The following is a 24,643-nucleotide window of genomic DNA, read 5'->3' as shown; positions in this document are numbered from 1 at the left end:
TCGTTTCTTTTTATGGCTGAGTAATATTCTATTGTATATATTTGCCACATCTTCTTTATCCATTCATCCGATGATGGACACTTAGGTTGCTTCCATGTCCTGGTTACTGTAAATAGAGCTGCTGGATACACACATTTTATAGTCCAGAAAATACTATCAAAATTCTGGGTGTTATTTTTTAAATTTTGCTCCCATTTTGCTCCAATTTTGCCCCTGTGTCCCAGTAAGCAGGTGTCTCCACTGCATCAGGCATGATATACATACGTTTAAGTATTTTACCAACATCCCTGAGACGATGGTTTTATTCTCATTCTCCCGGTGAGGAAACCAAAGCTCAGAGAGGTCAGATCTCTGGTTCAAAGTTGAACTCCCAGGGCACTTAAGCCCAGCCAGGCCTTCCTGTTGTCCACAGTTGCTCGATCCTCTGGGCTGCCTTGCTCCAATGTGTGGCCAACCTCAGTGGTTGTCTCATATACCCTGCTGCTTTGCTCCAGAGTTCTTCTCTGACCCTTGGTCTCTTTTTCTGTCCAACATGAGGCTTGGTGCAGAGGAACACAGGGCCCTGACATGATCTGTCCTTACTCAGGGCTACAGGGAGGGCTGTAAGGGTGGAATGTAGGATGGGAAGCATCCCTGGATTAGCCACTGTACCACTGATCACATCTTGCTGTGCCTGGCCTTCCTGAAACTGACCCCTCCCCCACTGTCCCCTGGGCATCTCCTGCTTGTGAAACTTACTACCCTTTGTCCTTTCGTTCCAGGTATACCTTTGGGAAACCTGTCTCGGGGACTTTAACCATCAACATGACTGTAAATGGCGTGGGGTACTACAGCCAGGAGGTGGGGCGCCCCATCCTTAGGACCACCAAGGTGAGGAGCAGGAACCCCGACCCACTCGGTGGGCCCCTTCCCGCCAGCTTCAGCTCTGTGATCGTCCGTTTTATTTTGCTTTCCAAAACAGTTTAGATGGTGGGGATATTCTGATGATAATATTCCTGCAGGCTGAACATAGAGGCTAGAACATATAAAGAAGAAGTAATAAAGTCGACTTGTCCTCTGATAGGCAGACACAGCCACTATTGGTATTTTGATGTGTTTCCTCTTAGGATGTTGTGTGTAAAGTTAAAAAAAAATTTTCTTGAGACATAATTCACATATCATATAATTCAAATCCCCATATAGAATGTACGAATCGGTAGTTTTTAGTGTATTACAGAGTTATACAACCACCACCATACAGTTTTAGAATATTTCTGCTAACCGTCCCCCCACCCCCACCAATCTCTCACATCCTTTTGCAGTTAAGCCCTGTTTGCATCTCCAGCCCCTGGCAACCACTTACTTACATGCTTTGTCTCTATGGATTTCTGGACATTTCATATAAATGGAATCATGCACCATGTGACCTTTTGTGTCTGGTTTCTTTCACTCAGCCTGATGTTTTCAAGGTTCATCCACATTGTACTGTGTGTAGGTACTTCATCCTTTTTTATGGCTGAGTAATATTCCACCGCGTGGTTGGACCACATTTTGTTTATCTGTTCATTAGCTGACGGACATTTGAGTTGTTTCTGCTTTTCGCTATTACGGATGATGCTATGAACATTCACGCACAAGTTTTTGTGTGGCCAGATGTTCTCATTTCTCTTGCATTTGGAATCCCTGGGTTGTATGGTGTGCAATTAAATGAAGACCGCCCAAACAAGAACAAGCAAAGGCTATTTATTCGAAGCTTGCGGCAAGGGAGCCAGCCACCATCACCTGTGTTTGGCGGAGACTCAAAGGCAGGTGGAGAAGTGGGAAGGCTTTATAGTGAAAGAAAGGGAAGGCTTCCAGTGTGCCGTGACGGGAGGCTATTGGTGTGCAGAAAGTCATGGGCCGGTAACTAGAAGCAGGTGTCCAAAGTGATTGATGAGGGGGTGCATATTTGGCTCTTTCCAATTGGTCCTAAGATGGAAGTGGGAGCCAAAATCAGAAAAAATGTCAGTTATGAATCTGGTCCTGGCCATTTGGGGCTTGTTGTGACGGGGGTTATGGTTTGGTTGCTATTGAGATAGGGGTCTGACTTCTTACAAGTCTGACTTATAGATACAGTTGGCCCTCCCATGTCTGAGGCTTCTGCATCCCAGGATCCCAGATTGAAACTCTTTGAAGTTGGTTGAATCCGCAAATGCGGAACCGCGAATACGGAGAGCCGACTGTAATGGGTTGGCTTCCTTGCTGGTGCCTGCAGAGTGTGGGTCCGAGTTCTCTTTTTTTCTGTAATATCTGGCCCTGGTCCATTTGTCTATTCAGTCTCTCAGCGGTGTCTCTCTGTTTAGTTGTTTGAAGAACTCCCAGACTGTTTTCCAAGGCGGCTGCGTGATTTCACGTTCCCGTGCGTGTAAAGTTTTATAACCTGGCTTTTGTTTTTCTTTTTCAACTTAACATTAAGTTGTGAGTGTGCTACTATGTAACATCCACACACATCTTGGAGATTCTGCGCCCCTGCAGGCATTAACCCTGTCAGCGCCACCTCCTTCCCATTTCCACCCGAGGCTACTTCTTCATCCATTTGCCGCCTGGGATGCGTCCCCCCTCTCTGTCCCTGAGGCTTCTCTTCTGTGGAGCAGACACCCTGGCCCCTCACTTCTGTCGTGCCTGGCGTTGGTGCCCTCGGTATCCTAGCCGTTGTCCCTGGAGGCTGCCCCTGGTGGCTCTTGCCTTAATTTTCTCCTTTACTGAGTAATTCACTCCACAGCTGTTTGTGTGTGTGGATTATTTGCCGGCTTCTGCCCCCAGGTCCTGAGATGGGGGTTGACTGAGGGGGTTCTGTACCCCGGGCGGGCGAGCCAGTGCTCTAGAGTGTGGCTGACCAGGTTCAAGTCCCTGCCTGCAGTCTGGCCCGAGGGGTTGTCTCACCTTCTGCCCAAGGAGCCGACTCCCTTCCTCCTGGGACATAATGCACGTCCAGCCAGGGATTCAGTCCCCACGCAGTGACTCACGGCATAGGTCGGGGGGGTCACCGAGTGTCCCCCTGGCCCTCCAAGCCACCAGAGCCACCTACTTTTTTTTTTTTTTAATATTTATTTATTTGGCCGTGCCTGGTCTTAGTTGCGGCACGCGGGATCTTTGTTGGCGGCATGTGGGATCTGGTTCTCTGGCCAGGGATCGAACCTGGGCCCCCCAGATTGGGAGCATGCAGTCTTAACCGTTGGACCGCCAGGGAAGTCCCCAGAGTCACCTACTTGAGCTCTGTGCTTGCGAGTCGTCTCTCAAAGCCACTCCGGCTCCCGGCGAGCGCGACCTGTGTGTTTCCCGCCTCCAGATCCACGGCTCCCAGGACTTCAACATCTGCGTGAAGGATATGATCCTGGCCGATGTCCCTGAGCACTTCCGGGGCACCGTCAGCATCTGGGCCATGGTGACCAGCACGGACGGGAGCCAACAGGTGGCTTTTGATGACTCCACCCCGGTCCAGAGACAACTGGTGGATGTCCGGTACTCCAAGGACACCAGGAAGCAGTTCAAGCCGGGTCTGTCCTATGTGGGGAAGGTAAGCCCTGGGCGTGGTGCCCAGCAGGGGCCGTCAAGGTCACAGGCTCTGCGCTGCCTCCCAGCCCAGCTCCTGCCCAAGGACAGCTGTGTAACCACTGCAGTGCATGCCGCGGGCCCCACAGCCGTGACTTGGCCGAATACTACATCGTTTGATTGTGCCAACAGAACTTTTGCCCTCTTGGGATCAAGGGACTGCTTTGCTGAGTGTGATGAGAGCTGGTACCCAGGGCAGGGGACACTGGACATTCTGCTCCACCTAAAAGCATGGTTTCCTTTAATCCACATAGTTAGACATTCCCGTACCTAGAGCATTAAACCATGATGCTACGTATCCACTTATTATTATTTTTTTAACATCTTTATTGGAGTATAATTGCTTTACAGTTGTGTGTTAGTTTCTGCCTTATAACAAAGTGAGTCAGCTATACACATACATATATCCCCATATCTCCTCCCTCTTGCATCTCCCTTCCATATACACTACCAAACGTATCCACTTATTAAATCACCTTCCTTAACTGGGTTGACGTTACCTCTGGATGACTTAATAGCTAAGTCCCTAAAAGGCAGATCCCCATCCCTGAGACAGACTGATTCAGATCCCCTGTGGGGAACAACATTTTGAACAAGCCCCCATCTCCCTCCCACCCACCACACCATTTTTTCTACACAGTGAAGTTTGAGGTGGCTAGAAATTCGAGATCCTTTTGCTGAACTGGGGTATCTGTGTTTCAATTGCAGCTGAGGGAGTCAAGGCCAGTGGAGCCTAGCATCACCTCAGGGGGAAGCTGGCCATGCCCTCTAACCCCTGCCTCTGCCCAGCACCCACACCCCTGTCCCCTTTTATGTTCCATGGGTCACCCACAGGATCCTAGCGGTCTGTCCTCATGCTGTGTCCTGCTTCTCCTGCTCTGCTCTGGGACCTCTCTTTTCTCCTCCATGATGAGATCTCAGCTCCCACTGTCCCACACACAGAGACATGGCTTGTGTGCCCCTGGCTTTGAGGGTACCAGCTTGAGTAGAAGCTAAGGCACCATGTGCAGGGTCAGATGGTGTATGAAGAAGGGGCTTGGAGCTGTCCATTCAGTGAAAGGGGAGCATTTCACCTACACGTGAGAAATTTTCTACTGTCTGCCTTAAAGAACGGAGCTGAAGCTGGTCACCCCATCACCAGATAACCTACACAGTTGAGGGGTGCTCCAGGGTCCTTCAGGAACCACTGACCGTATTTCTTCACAATATCTGAACCCCTCATTCTGACTGCCTTTTCTACCTGCCTGAATGAGTGAGGTCTGAGAGTCACGTGGCACTGTCCGTGGCATTGCCCGCCCCATTCCTACCTGGCTGTGGCACCAGGAGAATGGCTGGCATGGGGTGATTTGTGCCTTGTGACTTTGCCAAGTCTAAGGTCATAAAAGTTTTCCCCTACGTTATCTTCGAAGTGTTTTGTAGTTCTAGCCATTACATTTAGGTCTCTGATCCATTTTAAATTAATTTTTGTATATGGTGTGAGGTAGGGGTTCAGCTGCATTCTTCTGCATGTGGAGATCCAGTTGTCCCAGAACCACTTGTTGAAGGGATTGTTCTTTCCCCATTGAATGGTCTTGGCACCCTTGTCATAAATCAATTGACTATAATCTTTTTCTTTTCTTTTTTTTTGCTGTGCCACTCGGCATGCAGGATCTTAGTTCCCTGAGCAGGAATTGAACCCATGCCCCCTGCAGTGGAAGCGTGGAGTCCTAACCACTGGACTGCCAGAGAATTCCCCCTCACCATATTTTAAGCTTATTTTTTTGAATCAATTGACTATAGATGGGTGGATTTATATCTGGACTCTCAGTTCTTCTACTCTACTGGTCTGCATATCTGTCCTTATACCAGTACCATGTGTCTTGATTACTGTACCTTTGTAGTAAGTTTTGAAATTGGGATGTGTGAGTTCTTGGTTCTTTTTCAGGACTGCTTTGGCTGTTTGGGGCCACTTGTAATTCCGTATGAATTTTAGCATTAGATTGTTGATTGCTGCAAGGAAGCTGGCTGGGAGTCTGCTGGGGGATTGGGTTGAATCTATAGATCCGTTTGGGAAGTGTTGCCACCCTAACCACGTTGAATCATTGGTGACTCCTTCCAGGTGGAGCTGTCCTACCCAGACGGCAGCCCGGCTGAGGGGGTGACGGTCCAGATCAGGGCAGAGCTGACGCCGAAGGACAACATATACACCACCGAGTCTGTGTCCCGGGGTGGGCTGGTAGGGTTTGAGATCCCCTCCATCCCTGTGTCAGCCCAGCACGTGTGGCTGGAGGTGGGTGAGTCACCTAGACCCTTGTCATTCAGCCAGCAGGCATGGATTTGGCCCCTCCTCCAGGCCATGCTCAGGCACTGGGTCAGTGGACCTGGGTCCTGCCCCTGCCCTGAGGGAGTTCAAAGTCTGATGGGGGAGGCTGATAGTAAGTCAGATAACCCGACCACCCCAGAGTGAGGCGGGCGGCTGAGAAGAGATGAGGGTGCCTGGCTCCTGTGAGGGGATCTTCCCAGGTGGACTCCTGACAAGGGGGAGGTTCAGCCAGGCTGCTTCCAGGAAGGTGGAACAGCATATGCACAGCCCCAGAGGCCCACAGTCCTAGTGTAATTGGATCCTGCAAATGCCCAGCCAGCCAAGCCATTTCAAGGAGGTATGGAGGAGGGAGCCAGTGGGGCTTCCCCTCACCTCACAGGGTTGCTCAGGGCTTACCCAGAAGGCAGTCTGTCACTCCAGTGCCCATAGTGGGGGATGTCTGGGCGGGGCCACAGGTGGGCAGACGGGAGGTGATGATGGAGAGGACACTGAGCCTGGAGCTGTGGAGGTAGAATTGGCAGGACCTGGTGTCTCCTTGTCAGGGGAGGGAGGAGCAGGTGTGGTAAAGAGGATGTCCCAGCCCTCACCCCTATAGCTGGTGGTAGGCGTGGTGGCCCCACGGACACTGGGATGGTGGGGACAGAAGGTAGCTGGGAATAAATGTGTAGGTGGGAGCCGAGGACACTTGTGGTCACTATGTCCCCTGTGGGCGACATGTCCTTAAAGATTTTTTTTTTTTTTTTTTTTGCGGTACGCGGGCCTCTCACTGCTGTGGCCTCTCCCGTTGCGGAGCACAGGCTCCGGACGCGCAGGCTCAGCGGCCATGGCTCACGGGCCCAGCCGCTCCGCGGCACGTGGGATCTTCCCGGACCGGGGCACGAACCCACGTCCCCTGCATCGGCAGTCAGACTCTCAACCACTGCGCCACCAGGGAAGCCCTCCTTAAAGATTTTTAACAGCCAGGGATCCCCAGGCCACCAGCACTTTTTACCACCTGGCTACAAATTTGGAGGTTCCTGCTACCCCACTACCTTACAATTACAGCACCTGTGGACGTGTAACATTATATTCATTTCAGGTGTTCAACATAATGATTTAATGTATGTATATATTGTGAAATGACATCACAATATGTCCAGTTACCATACACAGTTACACTTTTTTTTCTTGTGATGAGAACCTCTAAGATCTATTCTTTTACCAACTTTCTCAAATGTACAATACGATATGATTAACTATAGACACCATGCTGTACATTACATCCCCAGGACTGAATTTATAACTGGAAGTTTGTATTTTTTGCAATTACGGTTTTATCATAGCAAAATGATACAACTTAGGACCAACCAAAGAGAGAGACACACATGCATAGGACGAGAGCTGAGAGGGTCCCAAATTTGTAGCTTCGTGTGCTGTCCCCATGGAGTCGGAACACGTCACCCTCCTGACACTACACAGAGCATTGCCAATAGGGATGCTCACTCCCACTTTGGTGTCCACGGTTTTAATTGGGGTTTCACTACATAGGCTTGATTGATTAATCATTGGCCCCATGACTGAACTCAGTCTCTAGCTGCCTCCCCTCCCTAGGGGTCAAGTGGACACCACATCCCGTGGCTCAAAGCCCCAACCCTCTAATCCCATGATTGGTCTTTCTGGCATGATTGTCCCCATCCCGAATTATCTCATTAGCTCATATTATCAGGACCCACCATGAATAGCAAAGACACCCGCATCACTTGGGAAATTTTAGGGGTTCAGAGGCTATCTATGCCAGTAACTGAGATAAAGGTGGGCCAGCTTCTTTTCTCTAGTTGCGGTGAGCGGGGGCTACTGTTCGTTGAGGTGTGGGCTTCTCACTGCGGTGGCTTCTCTTGTTGCGGAGCACGGGCTCTAGGCATACGGGCTTCAGTAGTTGTGGCTCGCGGGCTCTAGAGCGCAGGCTCAGTAGTTGTGGCGCACGGGCTTAGTTGCTCCGCAGCATGTGGGATCTTCCCGGACCAGGGCTCGAACCCGTGTCCCCTGCATTGGCAGGTGGATTCTTAACCACTGCACCACCAGGGAAGTCCCCAGCTTCTTTATTCTTTATCACACAGAGGTCTTAGACTACTCCCTTCCGGCCCCCACTTCTGGCATCTCTCTTGTGTTAGCCACACTTTTCCAGCAGCACGTGAAGGCAGCAGGTTCAAACTCCCAAAGGAGCAAAAGTAAAATAACTGCCAGTTCCTGGGGCATGAAGAGGGAGGATGGAGAGCTCCAGGGGGAGCAGCGTCCAGAGCTCTGGGGATGCTGCCCAGCGCGGCTTCTCCCTCTCCTGACCACCATCTCCCCTGTGCTCACTTCCCAAGGAGGTTTTGCCCTCCGAGGAGCCACCGAAGGTGCTGGCAAGCCCAGGACATGGGCTTCCCTAATATGCCCATGAGGGAACTGTCTCTCAGTGGCCACGTGGGCCACCTGCCATTGCCTGAGCCAACCCCTGACACCCTGTGGCCAGCCTTGGACACTTGCTTCCCGTGGAGCTGGGGAAGGACAAGCTAGCCACACTGGACCCCATGCTCTGAGAATTGGGGAAGAGGTTCTCCAAAGGGAAATTGGAGCATGAGAAGATCTTGCTGCAGGGCAGGGCGGGGCAGGCAGAAGAGTGGAGTCGGGACACGTCACCCTCCTGATACTACACACAGAGCACAGCCAATAGGGATGCTCATGCCCACCTCAGTGTCCACAGTTTTTATTGGGGTTTCATTACATAGGCTTGATTAAGACCCCCTTCCTACACCAAGCATCCAAGCCTTGATCAAATACCCTCTCTTCTTTAGACCAAGGTGACAGCCCTCGGTGGAAAGCTCGTGGGGGCCCAGTACCTGCCCAGCTACCTCTCCCTCAGCAGCTGGTACTCCCCAAGCCAGTGCTACCTGCAGCTGCAGCCGCCCTCCCTCCCCCTGCAGGTAAGGCTTTCAGGTGTGCCCTTCTCGAGCAGGACGGGGCCCAAGAAGCAGCATGCACGTGCCTCCAGGGAGCCTGCACATGCCCCAGCAGGGTTAATGCTGATGCTGACACAGGAGCCCCATCCCTCCAGCAAGGGGAGTATTGCATGGAATGAATTCCTGTAATTTATTTATGATGGACATTTAGGCCAAGGCCAGGGTTTACTGTGATGTCACCTGCCCTCAGGGTCCTGTTGGCCCTGGTTCCCCACTGTCTGGAGTTTCTTGTGCAAAGGCACCGGAAGTCACCCACCAGACACTTGCAGACACACCGAGTGCAAAGATGAGACGAACTCAGAGCTGGGTCTCACGTTAGTTCTTCCCAAGTCTGTTATTCCATGATCCAAATTAAGTAAGATGCGTGAAGATGTGTGTGGAAATAGGGATCTGAAAACACTGAGCAGAAAATATGGAGACTTCCCATACACCCACTTCCCCTGCACGCAGTTTCCCTGATTATTACCATCTGTTAAAATTGATGAGCCGCTATTAATATGAGATTATGCACTGAAGTCCCCAGTGTATGTCAGGGTTCCCTCTTGGTGGTGCACGTTTTATGACAAATGCACAATGTCATGTATCCACCGTTACAACGTCATACAGGATCGTTTCACTTCCCGAAAAATCCACTGTGCTCTACCTATTCCTCCCTCCCTCCCTCCAACCCCTGGCAAACGCTGAGCTTTTCACTGTCTTTATACTTTTTCCTTTCCTGGAATGTCATAGAGCCAGAATTATACAGTGCGTGTCCTTTTCAGATTGTCGTCTTCTTTTTTAAAAAATATTTATTTATTTATTTGGCTGCAGTGGGTCTTTTTTTTTTTTTTTGGCTGTGTTGGGTTCGTTGCTGCACGAGGGCTTTCTCTAGTTGTAACGAGCGGGGGCTACTCTTCATTGCGGTGCGCGTGCTTCTCATTGCGGTGGCTTCTCTTGTTGTGGAGCACGGGCTCTAGGCACGTGGGCTTCAATAGTTGTGGCACGTGGGCTCAGTAGTTGTGGCGCATAGGCTTAATTGCTCTGCGGCATGTGGGATCTTCCTGGACCTGGGATTGAACCCGTGTCCCCTGCATTGGCAGGCGGATTCTTAACCATTGCGCCACCAGGGGAGTCCTGTGCCGGGTCTTAGTTGCAGCACGTGGGAACTTCGTTGCCACTTGCGGGATCTTCGTTGTGGTACGTGGGATCTTTTTTAGTTGCGACATGTGGGACCTAGTTCCCTGACCAGGGATTGAACCCAGGCCCCCTGCATTGGAAGTGCGGAGTCTTAGCCACTGGACCACCAGGGAAGTCCCCAGATTGGCTTCTTTCATTTAGCAATTTCCATCGAACTACGTCCGACTCTTTTTCTGACTTGAGAGGGCCTTTCATTTTCGTGGCGAATTATATTGCATCATATGGTTTGGATCAACTGCGGTTTGTTTGTCCCCTCACCTATTAAACGATATATACGTATATGTATGTTTTATAAAGCACTCCGTTAATTCCCCTAATTGATGCTCTGAGGGCTGAGCCCGGCTGCCGTGGGTGGTGGCAGGCTTGCCAGCATTGCCTCTAATGGAAACCACTTGCCAATGGGACTCCCAGGCCCTACCAGTCCTGTAAACCTCTGAGATCCCCTCTCCGAGGGTGCTGCCCAGCCCTGAGGGGCCCCTGGGACGCCTCTTGGAGGAACTGAGGTGGCAGGGCTGCCTACTCCCTGGGCTTAATGGCCCTCTGTGGGGGTTATGAGAATGAGAAACTCCAGTGAGGTCGTGCCCAGCTAGGCTGCACACGCTGTTCTTGTTTTAATACTGTTTAACCATCTGTGCAGCGTAGGGGTGCTGGGGTTGGCCACCTTCTTGTGGGGGTGGAAAGGAGTCCTGTGTCATGTCTGCTGGGACCACTGTTCCCGTAGGCGAGGACTTGGCTGGGCCGCTCAGAATTTCTTCTTGGAGGGACACCTCTGTCCTGCCTCAGTCAGGTCAGCAGGCGCCAGCTCTCCCCGTCCCAGACTGTCATCGAGGGGCCCTGAGTGTGACCTCAGGGCATTGAGGCAAGAGTGACCATGCCTGGTGCAGTCCCAGCTCTGTGTTGGGGCCCTTTCTTCTTCCTCCAGCACCAAGGGATGTGCAGGGAGGAGCTGCTCTGTAAATGGGGCTGTCACCCCAATATTTTAGGGTTGCTCTGATGCCATGGGGTTAGTTCGTGAGAAGAAGAAAAAGATTTGCACTCTTTCCTTTTTTTCCCCAACATCTCAAACAGAAAGAGACTTTTGTTTGGGTGTTGTTATAAGGAGGATATTTGCAAATTTAAAGAGAAATAAAAAAAGTATAATAAATAACCATACGCTTTTCACCTAGATTTATGAATTAATATTTTGCCTCCATCCATCTACCCACCCATCTACCCACCCACCCACTCACCTACCTACCCATCCATCTACCCATCCACCCATCCATCCACTCATCTATTTATCTCTCCATCCACCCATCCACCCACCCATCTACCCACCCCCCCCACCGATCCACCCACATCCATCCATCCTCCCATCTACCCACCTATGCACCCATCATCCACCTACCACCCATTCCTCCACCCATCTACCCATCCATCCATCCACTCACCTATTTATCCATCTGTTTCTTTCCACCTTATTTATTTATTTATTTTTTTGTGGTATGCGGGCCTCTCACTGTTGTGGCCTCTCCCGCTGTGGAGCGCAGGCTCCGGACGCGCAGGCTCAGCGGCCATGGCTCACGGGCCCAGCCGCTCCGCGGCATGTGGGATTTTCCCGGACCGGGGTAGGAACCCGTGTCCCCTGCATCGGCAGGTGGACTCTTGACCACTGCGCCACCAGGGAAGCCCTGCCCCTTTTTTGACTGCAATATTTGAAAGGAAATTACAGATATGATGCTTCACTCTTAAATACTTGAGCATAATGTGTCTTAAAAATAGGGACGTTCTTCAACATGACCGCAAGGTCATTGTTATATCTGAGAAAATTATATTAACTCAATCATATTGTCTAATTCACAGGCAATATTCAGATTCTCAAAGGTGTCCTCGAGATACAGTTTATATATAGTGTGTGTGCACACCCATGCATGCCTGCACATATGTGTGAGTGTGCATGTCTTGCAGATGCATGCTTGTGCACGTGCACGTGTGTGTGTGCTCACCTGTGTGTGCGTGTGTGTATGCGTGCCTGCATTTTACTCAGGATCAATTTAAAAGTTGCATTTGGCTCTTCTGTGTCCGTAATCATTCTTGATCTAGAACCGTCTCCCTGCCTTTTCATTGCCATGACTTTTGTAAAGAATTCCAGCCTGTGATCTTGCAGATTATCCCACATTATGAGTGAGATTCAGGTTAAAACATGGTTCTGGCGAAACTACTATGTACGTACTCCTTTTGTTGAGCGCCATCAGGAGGCACAGATTTGGGCAGCCCCACCCTTGCTGAAGCTGGGTCTGGTTCCTACCAGCTCTTTCCCTCTGCAGGTGAAGCTAATAAATAATCTGGGTGACACTCTGAGGTCCCTGCCACAGTGTCCTGAGCCCCAGCAACCTTTCACCAAATGCCTTTGGCATCTTTGATGATTCCCTGAGCCCCAGCAACCTTTCACCAAATGCCTTTGGCATCTTTGATGATTCTTGCTGTAATCAGTTATCACATTGGCTTTATGGTGGATACTCTGATTTCTGCACCTATGATGATTCTGACATTCCTTCTAAATTTATTAGCTGGTAAAAAAAGAACTTGCCCCACTATTATTTTTGCTGTATTATTGTTGTTTTCCGTGTGCCTGTGGACTTGTGAACTTCTAAAAGATGATTCAAGGTGTTGTAATCTGTTACCACCATGCTTCCTTTTTTCATTTCAGATTTTGGAATAACTTTAGACTTACAGAAGAGTTGCTCATATAGCGCAGAGAGTTCCTGCATATCCTTCATCCAGCTTTCTTTCCCTAGTGTTTTAAATTGTTTGTCTTTTTGTTTTTGTGAGGGTACTTTATCTATTTTGGACATTAGACCCTTATCAGATATATGACTTGGAAGTCTTTTCTGCCATTCTGTGGGTTGTCCTTTCACTTTCCTGATAGTGTCCTTTGATGCAACAAAGGTTTTTAATTTTGGTGAAATCCAATTTATCTATTATTTTTCTTTTGTTGTTTGTGCTTTTGGTGCCGTATCTCAAAGAAACCATTGCCAAATCCAAGGTCATGAAGGTTTACCCTTATGTTTTCAACTAACAGTTTATGGTTTTAGCTCTTACATTTAAGTCTTTGAACCATTTTGAGTAAACTTCTGTGTATGGTGTGAGGTAGGGTCCAACTTCATTCTTCTGAATGTGGAGATCCAGTTGTTCCAGAATCATCTGTTGAAAAGACTGTTCTTTCCCCTTCAAAAGGTCTTGGCACCCTTGATGAGAATCAGTTTGCCACAGATGTTTATTTCTGGACTCTGAGTTCTAGCCTATTGATCTATATGTCTGTCCTTATACCAATACCACACTGTTTTGATACTGTAGCTTTGTAGTAAGTTTTGAAATTGGCAAGCGTGAGTCCTACAACCTTGTTCTTTGTCGAGATTGTTTTGGTTATCCTGGATCCTTTGCATTTCCGTGCGAATTTTAGGATCAGCTTTTGCACTTGGACAAAAAAGGCCACTGGCGCTTCGTTAGGCTTCCCCCTGATGTTACCATCTTATGAGACCATGACACATTTGTCAAAACTAAGACATCAGCACTGGACATAACTAAACCCCGGACTTTATTTGCATTTCCCTAGTTTTTCCAGGCACCTGCTTTTCTCGGTCCAGGATCCCATGCAGGATCTCACACTGCATTTCGTGTCCTCCAGTCTGATGGTTTCTTGGTCTTTCCTTGTCTTTCATGACCTTGACACTCTTGAAGAGTTCATTCTTCTTTCTGCTACTCCAGTTTCCCAGATTTGGCTGTGGGAGTGAGTACCTTTGGATCAGCTCCTTAAACGGGTGGGTTCTTGTCTTCAGTGGGAAGTAGAATGACATTTATTAACCACCCACAGTGAACAGGTGTGATGTTGAGAATGATACGTTCATCATTTCATTGGATCCTCAGGACCTTCTGTCCAGGAGATATAACCTTATTTTACAAATGGGGAAACTGAGGATCAGAGAGGTGAAATGACTTGCCCAAGGACCCACAGTGAGAATGATACTCACCACCTCAGATTACCCTCCTCTGGGCATTCAGGGTGGCCCAGATGTTTGGGGAGAGTCATGGATTGTAAAACATGGGGCAGAGGAGGGAACCTCTGGGGCAAAAGTCCAGAGGATGACTTCTCATGCAGCCTGTAACATCAGTGTTGGAAATGGTCACACTCCAAGCTCTTGGGGAGCTCACAGGACCTGGGAGACCTCAGCTGTAACACAGGGAATGAGGGCAGCGTGGAGGTTAAGCATGGGGCTCTGGCTTCAGCCCTTTGGGCTTTGAATCCTGTCCCCACCACTCACTGATGTTGGGAAGGGATCAAATCCCCTCTGGAAACTTGGGGATTGTGATAGAACCCACCTCATCAAGTGTATATCCAATGAGAGGTTCCAGCCCATTGCCTGCACTGGTGCCTGTGGAGTTAGGGAATAGTCCCCAAGACCATCCCCCATCAACTGCAGAATTTGGGGGGGTCACCAAACCACTTTCAGTTTCTTTAATCTCTGGAGGGAGTCACAGAATCCCTGAAAGCTGTTAGAATCAGTTACAGTTTAATACAGTGAAAGATACAGATTAAAAACAGGCAAGGCAAGAGGATCATAAGGCAGGGGCCAGGCGAGTTCTGAATGTGAACTTCCAGTTGTCCTCCCCCCATAGAGTCAAGGACAGTGTGGCCTTGCTGGCAACAATGTGTGACTACATGCATGGTGTACTGCCAACCAGGGGTGTTCACCCGGGCCTCAGTGTCCAGGGTTTTTAGTGGAGGTTAGTCACATAGACATGGCTAACCACCTGCCTGGCCGACCCTAGTCTCAGCCCCTCCAGAGGTCAAACTGATATAGTGTGGCCCAATGTCCCTACCGTAAGTTATATTGTTAGTATCTGGTGTGGCCCCAGATCCCAGATACACAAAGACTCATCAGGCAGGACATTTCAAGGCCTTAAAGATCACCTTCCAGGAGCAGGGGACAAAGGCCAGACCTCTCTTAGGCTAGGTTCAGATCCTTACTACATTGCACTCACGGAGAGTTTTCCATACCCTTATCACGGTTCATCCGCAGCACAGCCCCATTTACAGAGCATCAGCTGAGGTTGCCATGGCGATGTGGCCACAGCCAGGACCGGATGCTGAGCACTCAGCTCTGAAGCCAGTGCTCCTCCCTCAGCTTTCTTGGCCTCCCTGTGGCCCCACAGTGGCCTTCTCCCTAGGGTAGGCTGTGGCACTGGTGCTGGGCTGTGGATGTCAGGCATGGCTCCCCATGCTCCATGTCTCCCACAGGTCGGGGAGGATGCCCATTTCCCAGTGAAGTCCACGTGTCCCTGCAATTTCACTCTGTACTATGAGGTGGCTGCGAGGGGCAACATTGTGCTCTCGGGCCAGCAGCCTGCCCACATCACCCAGCAGAGAAGCAAACGGGCAGCCCCGGAGAAGCCCATCCGCTTAACGCACCTTTCTGAGACAGGTGAGCTAGGCCACGGGCTGGAGGTTCCTATATTCCTTCTGAACCATTGAGACTGGGGTGGGCGCCCCAGCAAGGAGGAGTAGGCAGGGTGCAGCCAGGAGGGGGGGGCCTGCCTCAGGGTGGAGGGCACACGTCCCAGGCAAGACCGGGTTGGGGCCAGGAGGTTGGGCAGTGACCAGCTGTTGGAGGCAGCGCTTCTTGAGGCTGCCATGGGCTGGGCCCCTGCACAGGCCCATGCTGTGCCAGGTTGCCATCTGCCAGGCCCCTTCCGCCTTTGCCCAGACTGATTCCCCATGTAGGGGTCCTTCTTTTCCACATGTTCCTCACAAGACCCACCTCCTCCCCTGGGTCTCCCCAGCCTCCTCCTCTTCACAGCCCTTCTGCCTCAAGCAGGATCCCCTAACTAGGGACTGTGGACACTTGCAGGATATTCTTTGTTATGGGGCCTGTGCTGTGCACTGTAGGCTGCTGAGCGACATCCCTGGTCTCCCCCCACTAGATGCCAGTGGCAACCCCCCTACACACAGTATGACAACCGAAAATGTCTCCAGGTATCACCAATGTCTCTAGGGGGAAAAGTGACGCCTGGGTGTGAATCACTGAGATAGATAGATAGATAGATAGATAGATAGGGAGACAGATTCATAGATAGAATTATCAATAGATAAGTTGATGAATGGATAGAGTCATGGATAGGTGGGTCGATAAAGAGATGGCTTTATAAATAGAATCAATAGATAAATTGATAGATGGATGGTTAGATAGAGTCATGGATGGATGGATGGGTGGATAATTGGACGGATGGATGGATGGATGATGGATAGGAAGGCGGGCAGACAGGCAGACAGGACGTCAGACAGGGTCTCTCTCATCCACGTCAGTTTCTCATCCTCCACACTACTGATGTTTGGGGCCGGATTATTCTCTGTGGGGCCGTCCTGTGCATTGTAGGGTGTTGGATAGCATCCCTGGCCTCCACCCACTAGATGCCAGTAACACCCCCAAGTTGCGACAACCAAAATTACCAATGCCCCCTGGGGAGTAGCATTGCCATGGTTGAGAACCACTGGCCTGAATGGTGCTTTGGACATTGTGCGTCCACATCCTCTTGGGTTTATCTTCCCTTCTGGGTGAAATAACAGGGGGTGTGAGTATCCATGGAGTAGTTGCCCTGGGCCAGCCCTGGGCTGCCATCTCTTCGCGCCACCCCCTATGTAACCCCCAGAGCAACTGGGGCATCGGTGGTTCTACTGTGGGATGCTGAGCTTTCATGTCTCTCCCCACCTTTGACTTGTCTAAGAGCCCTCTCCAGCCCCAGCAGCAGAGGTCAGTGTGTGCGTGACCTCTCTCCGGCTGACCGTGACCCCCAGCATGGTCCCCCTCGGCCGCCTGCTGGCCTTCTACGTCAGGGAGAATGGAGAAGGGGTGGCTGACAGCCTCCAGTTTGCTGTTGAGACCTTCTTTGAAAACCAGGTAGAGCATCGGGTACCAAACTGGGGGAGGGAGAGGCGATGGGCAAGAGTCCTCAGGGCTGAGGGCTCCAGGGTGTCGGGGCTGGGGTAGACTGCACACAGCTGCCACTCAGACGTCACATAGTACGACAGGCAGGACTTTAAGGGTTGCCCTACCTTCAGGATCCTAAGCTGCGTCTTTACTGGAGATCCTCCAAAACTCACCCAGATGGGGATTCATTACACACAGGAAAAGTGGTCAGCTGTTCTCTGTCCCTGCTGGGCTCCACTCACGTCCCCCCAAACGGGCTCCGCCCCCCGCGTCCTCTCCCTGCGCCCTCCAAAACTGGCTGCAACATGTCCTCTGTCACCGCCCATCTCCCCACCTCTCTTCTCCCCTCCCATCTTCTGCACAGAATGTACCAGTTGCGCCAGCCTGGTTCCCGTCATTCAGCCTCCCATCCTTTTCCTCATCTGGGCAGCAAAGCCAGGGTCCCAGCTGAGCTGGCGAGGACCGACTCTTCTCGGAGGGCAGAGAGGGTGGGTGGGTGGGTGGGTCTGGAGAGTTTGGTCAAGCTCCCGAGTTTTCTGCTGTGTTTGGGTCCAGGTTTCACTGACATATTCAGCAAATGAGACCCAACCCGGGGAAGTCGTCGATCTGCGGGTCAGGGCTGCAAGGGGCAGTTGCGTGTGTGTAGCTGCGGTTGACAAGAGCATCTACTTGCTCAGGTCTGGGTTTCGGCTGACTCCCACCCAGGTGAGCGGGGGCCCTTGGGCACTGGGCTCCAGCATCTTCACGGACGTCTCTTCCTTTCCAATAACTGAAAAACCCCGTATAAATCCAGATTGTCTCTCTTCACTGGGTTCATTCTCAGCAAACCCCATCCTTGTCGCTGTTAGGGTGCAGTTAAAAGATCTTGGAGTCAAATCCAATGTCACGTTGTCCGGGTCCCACCTCTTCAGCCCCACGCTTCCCATCTTAAAAATGGGTTAATGCCACCAACTCCTGTCTCCTAAGATTGGTTCCAAGTGATACATTGAGAGGAGGTTGAGATGGGAGCATGCCAGGCCAGTTTGGGTTGAAAAGAAACCCTCAGTTGACCAGTTCCTGCTCCCCTTTGTTTGTAGGTTTTCCGGGAATTGGAAGATTACGATGTTTCTGATGCTTTTGGGGTGTCCAGGGAGGATGGACCCTTCTGGTGGGCTGGGCTGATGGCCCGACGACGCCGGCGCTCCTCCATCTTCCTGTGGCCCTGGGGTGTCACCAAGGACTCCGGGTTTGCCTTTGCCGTAAGGAGAGGTGGTCTTGGACCCCACCGCCCCCTTCTGAGCTCCTTTTCCTTTGAAACAAAGGGTCTCGGGGTACAGAGATGGGTTGGGGTGGAAGTTTCCAAACTTTTAGCATTGCAGAATCTTTTTTGATTCTCCCCAGTGGAAGCTCATATGTGGACCCTCCCAATTTGCAAAACGGACGAGAGCAGAATGAGTATCCGTTGATAACTTGAACTTGTTCTGGAGCAATGATGATGAAAGTGCTTTGGTGGAAGGAAAACCTACACTATGGGTGCAGGTGCCGTGTTCTCAGGTCCCTTGCTGACATTTATAGCTCAAATCTGTCCCCTTCCTTCCTGGCTCCGGGGACCAGGGAGCTGCTGGAGACGCAATACTCACAAATGTCATTCTAGCCCACTTTAGCATGCTGGCGGTCTCCACTCAAATGCATGAGAGCACTTTTCATCCTAGGTTTTAAATCATTTAAAAGGCATCCTTGGGAATCCTCTGGTGGTCCAGTGGTTAGGACTCTGTGCTTTCACTGCTGGTGCCTGGGTTCAATCCCTGGTCGGGGAACTAAGATCCTGCAAGCCCTGCGGCATGGCCAAAACAAATTAAAATAAATAACAGGCATCCTTTTCCTCCCATTTTGATTATGGAACATTTTCAAACATACAGAAACGTTGAACGAATTAGCGAACACCTGTGGATCCACCACTTGGATCCCACAGTTAACATTTTGCTGTATCAAATATATATACCAATATATAGACATATATATCATTTTTTTATTAAAGAATTTTTTTGATGTGGACCATTTTTTTAAAGTCTTTATTGAATTTGTTACAACTGCTTCTGTTTTATGTGTTTTGGTCGTGAGGCACGTGGAATCTTACCTCCCCGACCAGAGATCAAACCCACACCCCCTACACTGGAAGGTGAAGTCTTAACCACTGGACCACCAGGGAAGTCCCTATATTATAACAGTAATAACTGCAGCCCACAGTCATTGGCTCTTGGTCCGGATTAGGCACTGCGCCAATTGATTTGTTTTAAATAGAGGTGAAATTCACATAGCAGAAAATTAACCCATTTTAAAGTGAACAATTCAGTGGCATTTAGTACGTTCACAGTGCTGTGCAAACCAGCACCTCTGTCTAGTTCCAGAACATTTCCATCACCCCAGAAGGAGACCTGTCACCATTAGCAGTCACTCCACACCCACCCTCCCCCAGCACCTGGCAACCATTGATCTGCCTGTGGTGTTGGACGTCTCATATAAATGGAATCATACAAGATGTGGCCTTTTGTGCCTAGACCACAAACGCGCTGGCCTCCCCTCTGCTCTGCCCTGGATGGTTACTGGGTCCCATGACCCCCTTAGTCCGTGTCACCAAGCCTGGAGAGAGGACTGACTCCCTCAGGGCTACGCAGCAGTGATGTTGGGGCAGTGACCTCTGGGACTACAATGTCCACTTCCCCACTGTGGGTCTGGGCATTATCTGTTGCCTAGGAAACAGGACTGGTGGTGATGACAGACCTGGTGAGCCTGAACCACCGGCAAGACGGCGGCCTGTACACTGATGAGGCTGTCCCTGCCTTCCAGCCCCACACAGGGAGCCTGATGGCAGCAGTGTCCTCCAGACAACCCCCCAGGTAATTGTCACTGCCTCGAGTAGGGTTGTCTAAACTCATACTGTTGACATTTGGGACTGGATCATTTTCTGCAGTGAGGCTGTCCCACGCACTATAGGGTGTTGAGTGGCATCCCTGGTCTCCACCAACCAGATGCCAGTAACCCCCCGCCCCTACCCCCAGTTGTGACAACCAAAAATGTCTTCAGACATTGCCCAGTGTCTCCTTGGGGCCAGACTCACCAATGGCCTAGTGTGCTGGGGCACTGAGCACTTTGGCCCTGCTCCCCCTAGTCCTTGGACCCATCCAAGTGCATGGAATTGGGGGTTGGGGGTGCAGAAGAGAAGGAAGGTGTAACAGGGGAGCAGATCTGCCTAGGGACAGACAAATTGGGGCAGGGTGGGAAACTGTGGCTTGATCCTCCCACTCCCAGAGACTCTGCTTAGAAAATTCTCTCTATTACCCTTTCTTCTTCCTCCCACCATTTCCTCCTTCCTTCTGTTCCTGTCTCTTCCCCCTTCCCCTCCAACTCTTTACCTTTTGGAGTTAGACACCAAGTAATTACTTTTCAGTCTTTCTTATTTTAAATCAAATGTTTAAGCCTCAGAGTGTTGCTTTGGCTGCACCCAAGTTGTGCTATGAAGTGTTTCCATTATTGCTGGCTTCCAAATAGATTCTTACTAGCGGAAAAATTGATTTGCCCAGATGTGGCAAGTGACTTACCCAGAGGTGTTTTCAATTTTCAAGTGATTTTTAAAATTATTATAATTTTATGTGTTTTATAAATTTGTGTCAGATGTGCATCATGGCCAGAGAACATGGTCTGTATGATATCCACTATGGTCAACAAACATAGTCTGTATGATACCCATCATCTGGTTTTTATTTTGGAGACGGGCTATGTGGTACATGGTCTGTTTTTGTAAATGCTCATATCTACTTGAAAAGAATGTCCAAGCTCCTGTCATTGGGTATAGGATTCTCTATGAGTACTTTTGGTCAAGTCTATGGTAGATGGTGCCCAAACCCTCCATATCCTTGCTCATTTTGTTTCTTTGTTTGCTAACTTGTCAATTACTGAGAGAGAGGAGTTCACATCTCCCCCTTAGATTTGTGGCTTTGTCTCTGGTCTCATGGAAACCTTTGTTTCACAGGAGGTAGTGTTTCCTGTTCTCTCCTGTCTTTCCCTTTGTTCCCTCCCTTCTGCTCCCCCATCCCCCACCTGTCTTCTTTCCCACCTTCTTCATTCTCTGCCTCTCCCACTAACTCCTCAACTCCAGCCAGCTTGGGGAGGGGTAGGGTGTTTTGAAGACCTTGCCTTTTCACTCTCCGTGAATTTAGGGGTGTGTAGGCTGGGAAAGAGGAGGCAGGCCTTGGATGTACCCTTTCCTGCCAACTCATTAAATGAGAAGCACAGAACCAAGTGGGCCAGGGATGGGGTCAGTGTGGTCAGCAGTGCCCCAGCATCTGGGTCTCTTTGGAGACCTTGAGGGTGGCACCCAGACTCCTTAGCCCTTGTTCTGAGCCAGATGTGGCCCAGAGGATGTCCCACCCTGGCAGGCCTGTCCATGAAAACCCTCTTCTTCTTTCAAGCCCTCTCTGCCCAGATTGGGAACCTTCCCAGTCCCCCCAGTCTCCTCTGCAGTGGTTTCTGGATACCTGGATCCCCTAGGTTCTTCCTGCCCAAGTCACACATTTAACAGGCCCACAGGGGTCCTCGTTTCCAAACTCCACATCAGGGCATAGGCAGACCAGGCTCCCCCTATGGTACTTTGGACGCACACGAAGGCACTTCTGAGATGTGGTTGAGTGAGGAGGTGGAATATTGGCCCCTGAGCATCCTTCAGCCAGACACTACTCTGGAAGCCTGGAGCCTCCCATGTGCGTGCCTCCTGAGAGCTTGGCCTGAAGTGGATATGCAGGCAACCTCGAAACCCAAAACCTCAAAGGGAATTGTAAATCCCAATGCAGAAAGGCATAAGAAATGCCTTAAAAAGCAAGTGTTTGTGCCTTTTTGTCATTGGATAATGCATCCTTATTCTGAAGGACATTTTTCGTAACCATATGCATGTGGTTACATTATTTTTCAAAGAGTATGAAGGGGTATATAATGAAATGGAAGTCTCCCTCCCACCTCCAGATCCTCCGCTCCCTTCTAAGAGGCAATAATGGTCAATAATTCCTTAGATATCCTTCTAGAAATTTTCTGTGTATACACAAGGATTTTTTAAAAAAAAAAACAACGCAGTGGGAGAATACTATAATACTGTTCTGTGTCTTCCTTTTTAAAGTCAGCGATAAACCTTAGAGACCATTTCATACCAGTACATATATACTTACCTCACCCTTTTTCACTGACACGTAATATTCCACGGTGTGAATGTACTGTCATTTGATTAACCAGACGATGTTTGTTATTTCTCACAGTGCTGCAGTGAGCCACACCATTGTCTGTCTTTGCACATGTGTCTGTGGTTAATTTCAGGGTTCATCCCTGGGAGAGGTAACCTCAGGTTGAAAGAGATGTGAGCATTTCTAATCTTGAGAAGTTTTGCCAGATGTCAAGTAGGGCTTATTAATATTATTTTTTAAAGAATAGGACAGTCCCTGGACTTCCTTGGCAGTCCAGTGGTTAAGACTTTGCCTTCCACTGAAGGGGGTGCAGGTTCAATCCCTGGTTGGGGAGCTAAGATCCTACCTGCCTCGGGGCCCAAAAACCAAAACATAAAACAGAAGCAATATTGTAACAAATTCAATAAAGACTGTAAAAAGGAAAAGAAAAAAAAAAAAAGAATAGGACAGCCCCTGAGGAAGGTGGGCTGTGAGGTTTCTGAGGATAAACCAAGAATGAAAGCACATGAAAGAATGTATATACGTGTAACTGAATCACTTTGCTGTACTTCAGAAACTAAACTGACACAATGTCGTAAGTCAACTATACTTCAATTAAAAAAAAACTAAAAAAAAAAAAGAAAGCACAGAGGAAGGGGGAGAGGGGATAGGAGAGCTCTATGTAATGATGCAGAAAAACATGGCAAACCCAGGGAGGGAAATTAACAAAGGAGAGGACATGGGGTGGTCCCTGTGGCCCTTCTTACCTTCTAAGTTCAGGATGAGAGGCACCACTGTCATTTTAAGAAGCCTCTGTCAAGCCTTTGATGCCTCGCTCGTACTAGTCCTAATCAAGTAGAATGTTAACCCTGCCAGGTGAAAGAATTAACACATTGTGTCCTATTAGAGTAGAATACTAACCTATCCAGGTCAGAGAATTAAAACGTGTAGAATATGAAGCTGCTGGGTAAGAAACTTAACATGTTATAGGCTAATCAAGTAGAATGTTAACCTGCCAGGTAACAGAATTAAGTTACGTCCGTGAAACTTTAATCATTTCTTTTTTTAAAAAAAATTTTTTTTCATAGAGCAGAGAAGAAGAAAAGGACCTACTTCCCTGAAACGTGGATTTGGCACTGTCTCAACATCAGGTAAGTATGATTTCTTTCCTTTGCTGCCTTTGTGGGCTGACTCAGAGGCACTCATGAAAGATGGTTCCCAGTCGGTTTGCCTGGAGATCTGACACCAACATCTGAGTAAGACATTGGGCATCCTTTTCTAACACATAAAACTCAAAGCTATGAAGTCAGCCCCAAATCCCTCTGTAGCCTCAGACATCTGCCTATGAAATATGAAATTTGAGGGCTTCATGCTTCTTAACAACTCCCTCTTGGGGTAACTCTATCCGCTCTGTTTATATAACGAGCTCATTAAAATGATTACAGTTCCCTGGAACATGAACTCAATTCCACCCACCCACCCCCTCCTCGTTCCTCAGGGGACTCAGGCTCCTGCCCGCAAAACAGGCTGCTTCTCTCAGCACATTTCCTTTCTACATTGTTTTCTCTTTTAGTTCGCCTTGAAGCAGCAGTGCTGTGCTAAATTCCTGCCAGATGCAGTTGGCTTTTTTCTTTCAATGCTTAGTGTCAGAAGGTAGTGGTGACTTGCCCTGGGAAACCAGTTAGGCATGAAAGTTCAGACCCTGGGGCTAGTGGATTGGCCAGCGGGTGGACCGACTGCTGAGCTGGGGTCCCCTTCTTGGCATGAGATGCCGTGGCACATGCTCAGCACAGAGCCAAGCACTCAGCTGGGGGTTCCTCAGGCCGCTTTCACGGATGTGCTTGTCCTCATTATGGGCAGTCTTCCCCGCTGGTCAGAACAGAAGCTGATTACTGCATTTTGTTCTGGGAGTCCAGATTTAAGATGGGCTGTCAGTCCATCATCAGAGATGTACGGAGAGTAAAAATGTATCTATTTTCTGTGTACTGGGTGATGTTTTGGGTGCTGGGTAGTGTTTTTGGTGCCAGGGATGGCATCTTGATCAAGGCAGATAGGGTCCCCTCACGCGTAGAATTTATGTTTTATGCCTCCAAGGGCTTCATGCTTCAGTAGGGCCAGTGTTCTCATGGAGGGCTTGGGAGGAAGTAGAGGGACCCTTTGGGGAAGCTAGAAAGACTCCCAGGGCAGGTGGAGCCCAAGCTGGGTCCCACAGGATAAATAAACAAGAAGGGGGGAAGGGGATCCAGGAGGCAGGACCAGCATGGGCAAGAGTTGGGGCTTGGGAGAGGCTGGTGATTTTCACATGGTTGGGATGAGGCAGGTGGGGCCAAGAGGACGAGGCAGGGAGTGTGACGGCCGTGTGGTCTGTGGTGGGGGTGTGGAGAGCCACAGAGGGTTGCTGGGAGGCATTTGGGATTTGAGACGGTCTCTCTCCCTCTGTTGGCTGGAGCAAGGATGAGTCAG

At 49.8% G+C, this 24,643-nt stretch overlaps 1 protein-coding gene across 16 annotated transcripts in view; it reads left to right on the top strand.

Moving 5' to 3' along the window:
• CPAMD8 (C3 and PZP like alpha-2-macroglobulin domain containing 8) overlaps positions 1 to 24,643 on the top strand; it is a 99,528-nt gene that overhangs the window by 18,249 nt on the left and 56,636 nt on the right. For 15 of the 16 annotated variants that reach the window (XR_012331041.1, XR_012331040.1, XR_012331042.1 and 12 more), the window contains 10 exons: positions 762 to 870; positions 3,308 to 3,535; positions 5,669 to 5,839; positions 8,689 to 8,817; positions 15,308 to 15,491; positions 16,792 to 16,964; positions 17,550 to 17,699; positions 18,071 to 18,232; positions 19,728 to 19,870; positions 23,269 to 23,331. Coding sequence is in view for 11 of the 16 variants with exons in the window: in XM_073803011.1 (XP_073659112.1) it covers positions 762 to 870; positions 3,308 to 3,535; positions 5,669 to 5,839; positions 8,689 to 8,817; positions 15,308 to 15,491; positions 16,792 to 16,964; positions 17,550 to 17,699; positions 18,071 to 18,232; positions 19,728 to 19,870; positions 23,269 to 23,331 (1,512 nt within the window). In the remaining 5 variants the exon portion in view is untranslated. The remainder of the gene's footprint in view (positions 1 to 761; positions 871 to 3,307; positions 3,536 to 5,668; positions 5,840 to 8,688; positions 8,818 to 15,307; positions 15,492 to 16,791; positions 16,965 to 17,549; positions 17,700 to 18,070; positions 18,233 to 19,727; positions 19,871 to 23,268; positions 23,332 to 24,643) is intronic. The other variant, XM_073803012.1, reaches the window with a different exon arrangement.

Source organism: Tursiops truncatus, chromosome 3 (assembly GCF_011762595.2).
Source record: "Tursiops truncatus isolate mTurTru1 chromosome 3, mTurTru1.mat.Y, whole genome shotgun sequence".
Lineage (NCBI taxonomy): Eukaryota > Metazoa > Chordata > Mammalia > Artiodactyla > Delphinidae > Tursiops > Tursiops truncatus.
The sequence above is the reverse complement of the archived record's forward strand: the minus strand, read 5'-3'. Positions and strand labels throughout refer to the sequence as shown.